At 40.0% G+C, this 6,000-nt stretch overlaps 1 protein-coding gene across 9 annotated transcripts in view; it reads left to right on the top strand.

Moving 5' to 3' along the window:
* RUNX1T1 (RUNX1 partner transcriptional co-repressor 1) overlaps window positions 1-6,000 on the top strand; it is a 116,194-nt gene that overhangs the window by 64,233 nt on the left and 45,961 nt on the right. For all 9 annotated transcript variants that reach the window (XR_008731398.1, XM_014285158.3, XM_014285160.3 and 6 more), the window contains 2 exons: window positions 2,807-3,048; window positions 4,772-4,861. Coding sequence is in view for 8 of the 9 variants with exons in the window: in XM_014285158.3 (XP_014140633.1) it covers window positions 2,807-3,048; window positions 4,772-4,861 (332 nt within the window). In the remaining variant the exon portion in view is untranslated. The remainder of the gene's footprint in view (window positions 1-2,806; window positions 3,049-4,771; window positions 4,862-6,000) is intronic.

The following is a 6,000-nucleotide window of genomic DNA, read 5'->3' on the forward strand; positions in this document are numbered from 1 at the left end:
TCTATGCAGAAGGCCAGCTGGAGGCCTTTGTGCTGCTTATCCGGAACCCCGTCCTGTTCTACACTGAACTTAAACAGCAAGGAGGGTTTGTGCCAGCTATTTGCATGAACTCAAATTTAACCCAGTGACCCTGATCCTGCAAAGATTTGTCTGTTTGCTTAACTCCAGCACCTGAATCATCCTAGGAGCTACTCCGATCTAAAAACTGTTTCTAGGTTTTTGCAGGACGGGGCTCCTACAGATATAACTTTCCAGTGTGATGCACTTTGCACAGTTCAGGGTAGTCTTTAGCAATCATAAAAGGAATAGGACAGTGTTTATTTAATTACTCTTACAATCATCAATGTACTCGCAGGATTTCTGGATGTTTGTTTATTTGATTGCATTCAGCACTTTGGAAGGTGGGTGAACCATAGCTGATTTTTTTTTGGCTGTTAATATGAAGATGAAAAGTTGAAAAAGTCTTAGTTTTAATTGCCTTTTACCCTGTCAGATATTGGAGTTTGGCCTTAGCAGTTCCAGCTTGTACAGTAAGCAGTCACTTCTGTTGGAGTGTCTGTTACATTTATTAGGACTCCAGCGGGAATGCCTCTAGGCCAGGACGATCATACTTGTTTCATGGTCAAGGGTATGCTTATTTTTTTTGGTTTAGACAATTAAAAACTCTTGATTTATATTAGTTCAAAATTTTAAATGTTACATCCTGTTTATTAGTTTGAAATTTAAAATGTTAAATCCTGTTTTATTAATGACATGGGTTTGTTTTAGAACTGATGTAGATCTTGGTGACAAATTCAGCCATTGTAAGGAAAGAGATAAAATCATGGGGGGGGGGGAGGGGGGGGCATTTTTAGAGAAGCTGCATTTGGCAAGTATTTCTTTCATTGTGGGAGAAATTTTACCTGCCTTTCTTCTTCTCATATTTATCCTAGGTAATGCACTCTGCTGTTCAGTGCTTTCTTGATCATAGCCCCAGTACCCTCTCCTCAGAGCAGCCCCTTACCAGTGACTGAGTTGTTGGGTGGTGTCAGGCTAGAGTAGGACATGTTCTTATTCTTCCTAATTCTCATTTACTAAGTTCATGGTATGATGACTTTTGGCTATGCAAGTTCCCTGCAATCACGATGTATTTGTTTACTCAGATATCTCGCTCTACTGGAGTGCTCACAGTATGGCTTGGAACTGCACGTAGACCTGAACTAGCTGAAGCCAGCTTCTTCCTATTTCTGCTTTTTCCACTTCTTGTACTCCCTAGCCCAAGCAGCTAGGAATAGACAGCCAAAAACTAGGCTAAAACACAAGCAAAAACTAGATAACCTTTCAGATGGCTTTTTCTGTAGTATCTCCAGAAGGGCACTTCAGTCACTGGGGCAAAAGCTCCTTCAAAAGTATTGTGGTGGTGATTTAAATCTAGTAATAGGTGTCCACCCTCAAAAAGGATTTGCTCTCTAAAAATAAAGATGACTGATGAAGAAAGTGACAAGGAGAAAGGGATATTTGGCTTCAGAGAGGTGTTTCATTAAGAAACATTGAAAGTTCTGTAAGTTGCTAGATTGCCATGGTTATGCTTTTAAATAGGGAGCAATTTAGACTGATACTGCTATGCATTTTTGATTATAGATGAGTTTCTGATTTTTGATGTTTTTTGGATGGGTCCTGAGTGACTTCCCAAAAAGAAATCAGCAGATTGCCCCAGGGCACTGGCTAGCTGAGCATGGCTGCTGCTGGGCACAGTCGCGTGCTGCATGCTCCCACCTGCCAGTGTGCTGGTACATGTATTTCTGGGGAGCTGTCCTTGTTCTTGCAATGTGCTGTTATTTTGACGAGTCAGACTCAAACTACTTCAATAGAGTGTGCTTGACTGTTGTTGTTCCAAATAACCTGGGTGGAAAAGGATGTCCTCAGTTTGATTCTCTGCTCTTTTCTGCAGTGTGGGTAAGAATCAAACTGAAATTGCTGCCAAAAACTGTCTGTTGTCTTCAGTATTTCTGCATGAATCTCACTGCCATAAATTTTGAACATTTAGTACTTTATATAGTTATACTCACAGCAACCCTGCAACAGGAGGGAAATGCTTTCTTAGCCTTTTTAGAGATATGGTATTGGCACGTGAAAACTGAGTGATTTGCTTGTGGTCTCTGAGAAGTCTTCTGAAATCTAGCTTCATGCCCTAGCTGCAAGGCTTCAGGCCACAGTGGGCATGGCACCATTTGTACCTGCACAGACAACTTTGTGTGTTCCATATGTTAGCAGCTAGGAAATCTGTATCGGAAAAAATAACCTCCTCATTGGGTGGTATAAGGTTAAAACGTGAAAGTCCTGTTTTATAAACACAGCTGTCAGTTGTGTGTACAAAACACAAGTAAAAATATTCAGAGATAAACTGAGCCTTCGTGAAATATGTCTGCACATTTTTTTCTACCCCAAAAAGCAATTTTTTTTTGGTCTTCAATCATACATGCACTCATGTTCTTTGTCTCTCCGTTTCTCTTTCTGTCTTTTTTTTAAATCTTCTGACAAAAGGCTGAGCTTTTCAGGTCCAGGAGCATTTTGAGGGGGCTGTGTGATAGGCAGCTGCTGTTACTTCCAATCTACACACTGTTCAGTACCAGCTACTGGGAAAAAAATATAAACTGCATAGTCTTGCTTTGTCAAAAGGCTAATTATCTTTGATTGTGCAACTTAATTAATTTTGAGGTCAAGCACAGAAAACATAAGCTGATGGATTTCCCCCTCTATCTTTTCTCTCACTCTCTCTCTCTGACTCTCTCTCTATTTTATCTTCCCTTCTCTCTTTTTCTTTCAGTAACCAATGGCACTAGCCATTCACCAACAGCGTTAAATGGAGCTCCATCTCCTCCTAATGGCTTTAGCAATGGGCCATCCTCTTCCTCTTCCTCTTCTCTGGCTAACCAGCAGTTACCGCCAGCTTGTGGAGCTAGGCAACTCAGCAAACTGAAGAGATTTCTTACAACCTTACAGCAGTTTGGCAATGACATTTCACCAGAGATTGGGGAGAGAGTGCGTACCCTTGTGCTAGGACTTGTGGTAAGCAAAAAACCAATGATATAATAACTGTGATCGTTTTCTCTCCTTTTCCCTCTTGTATGCTTGACACGTTTGTTAAATAAAAGAGTGGGTCACATACACTGCATGTATCATACTTTAAAGATACCAAACACGCAAGAATGCAAACGTGCTGGCTCTTGCTGCTGGAACTAACACAAGTAAGTTGAGTAGCATCCCATGGGTGGCAGCTATGCCCAACCAGATATAGATTTGACTCTTTTTTGCCAGTATAGTATTATGCTGTAATGGTGTGAAGGGGTTCTCATTCTATACTGGCAGCACCCCTAATGTAGACATACCTTGAATTATATAATGTAGTAAAACATGGTTTGGCTTGCCTAGTTTAGTTGGCTGGGGAGAGTGCCCTACAGTGGCAGAATACTGGTTAAAAAGGTGAGCTGAATATGTATGTTTGGACTGTGGTTACATAGTGCAAAACCTTTTCTCAGTGTTCATTGAACCCAACCATGAGGGGCCTGACGATGCATTGCTGCTACTTAAGTTACCTTATTTATAAGATTATCTTCTATGGCTGAATGAAAATCTCAGCTTTTTCTTACCTACATCTGTCAAGTTGAGCTGCTGTTTTACAGGCAGACTGTTGTGAATCTGGCCCAGGATTCATTCTGTTCCCAGTAAATTCCTCTCTCCGCCAGACAGTGTTGTCTACCGTCTATCTCCTTCAGCAATAATTAGGTGTACCAGGAAAAATGCTGTTGTGGTGCTCTAATTTACATCTGTTCCAAGCAGCTACAGTTGCCATTGACTTCATTTGGAGCAAAGACTTCCAGCACTGTTTAGCGTTCAGGTGTCCTCCTCTGCTTGTATCTTCACAAAACCCTACTGACAGCAGCAGAGACCCCTTCACTTGAGTCTGTGTCAAAAGGAGGTTTAATGTAGGCAGTGTAACTTCAGTAAGTCCTACTCTCCATTTGTTTCCATATCCAAAATGCCTGTTTAATGAGGTTTTGCTTGTCACATTTTTCTCTGTGGAAAGGGAAACTAGTAAAGAAACTAAAGAGGGCTTTGGGAGCATCTACCTGCCCTTGATTTTCAGAGCAGAAGTGCTTGCCCACTGCTAATTGCAGTTGATTTCTGCTTTTCTGAGTTCTGAAGAGCAAATTAGGATCTTTTCCTTGGGAATGTCCACATATCATGTTACTGTCTTGGTCAACCCTGTGCAGCATGTGGTCTTCATGATTATGCCCTCAACTGCAAAGTAATAACTTTCCTACATAGCTTAGAACATAATAAACAATCCTCTCTAAAAGTACGAGAGGCAAAGTGCAGTTTTCCTCCCCAAACAAGGAAGAACATGCCTTTAAAAAGTGTGATATTTTTGTGTGCATGTTAATTGCCACTTCTGCACTGGGAACAAAATTATAAGAGGCTCCAACAGAAAATTTAAAAAAATGTTGAGAAAAGCAGCTTTAGCTGGTATTTGAAATGTGAAAGCATTTCCATGCTTAGCACCTAAGAGCTTAAACTACTGTAAGCAACAGGCGCTGAATGTCTGAGATGCTGGTGCTTTCCTTTGAGTATTTTAATAAGGTAGTAATTTAATATGTGGCATGCTTTTCTTTATCCTCTTATCGATATCAAGAACGAGTTATTAAGCAATTTCAGAGTGCTTTGGTTACTATTTCTCTTGCTAAGTGTTTTCATTATTTTGTCACCAAGACAGAATTTTTTTTCTCAACAGAATTCTACTTTGACAATTGAAGAATTTCATTCCAAACTGCAAGAAGCTACTAACTTCCCACTGCGACCTTTTGTCATCCCATTTTTAAAGGTATTACACAGTTCAGTGATCTGGAAAGTATTTCAAACCGTATTGTTGCTAGGTCACAGATGTGTGTTACAGTTTTTCTTTTTAAGAGAGTCAGGAAAATGAAGAACGTTTAAGGGCTTCTTTCCATAGCTTAGTGCATGGAACTGCATTTGAGTGTATGGTTCGGGGACTATTTCTGGCTATTCACAGGAACTGTCGGTTCCCTAATTCAATAATCACCGTTGTTTGTTTTATATTTTTAGTTTGTAGGTATAGAAGCTTTTACAAACTAAGTCTTGAGACTTGGTAAATATAATAATGTCACGTGCTTGCAAAAATCTAGAGTTTTGCAAACTTTGCATAATTCAGTGTAAGGGGATGTCAGGAATTTTTGCTACCAGCCCTCTTTGAAAGTGCTGCTGATCATTAGTACACAGTGAGATTGTGACACTTTGCCATACAAGGAAAAGGCTAGAATTATTTCTTCTGATTCCAGCCATCAGTACAAATGTGGTGTTAAAGAAGGATGGTGAGTGTGTCCACTGGTTTATGCTTATGCACCTTTAAAGGTGAAATTTCATCCAAGAGCCAGTTAATAAAATACAACACATGATGTGCAAAATAGGAATCAGGGAAGCAAAATCTTTGAAGTCAGGAAGTTATTCTGCCTCTCAAATGTCAGTAACTACCTCCTCTGAATGTTGTGATCTCTGAACAGCCAATGTTGCCTTTTCAGAACATGTCCTGTTTTGGTTTTGCTGTGGAGATGAATTTTCCCAGAGATAAGATATTTATTGTTCCCATTTTTTCCCCATTGTCAGTGTGTGGGTGGACATTTTGTATTATTATAGTCAGTGTGTACAAGTGTTCCTAGCTATTCTGTTGTCCTGAAGCACTAGTATCCTCAATGAGTTTGCTTTCATGTTTTTCCCGTTCTTGGTTGGCTGCGTCAGATGGGCTCTATGCAGACAGTATAGCTGTTACCTTGGTAGATTGCCAAATGCTTTCTTTTCAGAATTTAATATGCTCTTCCACTTGCCATTGTATCAGCCCTGATATTCCTGCTTAAATCATTCTGGTTTATTTTCATGGCATATAGTTTGTTTTCCTTTTAAAAGCCACTTTAGAATTAATTGACTTTCGTGCCAGGAGCTTGTTAG

Source organism: Falco cherrug, chromosome 3 (genome assembly GCF_023634085.1).
Source record: "Falco cherrug isolate bFalChe1 chromosome 3, bFalChe1.pri, whole genome shotgun sequence".
NCBI classification, from domain to species: Eukaryota; Metazoa; Chordata; class Aves; order Falconiformes; family Falconidae; genus Falco; species Falco cherrug.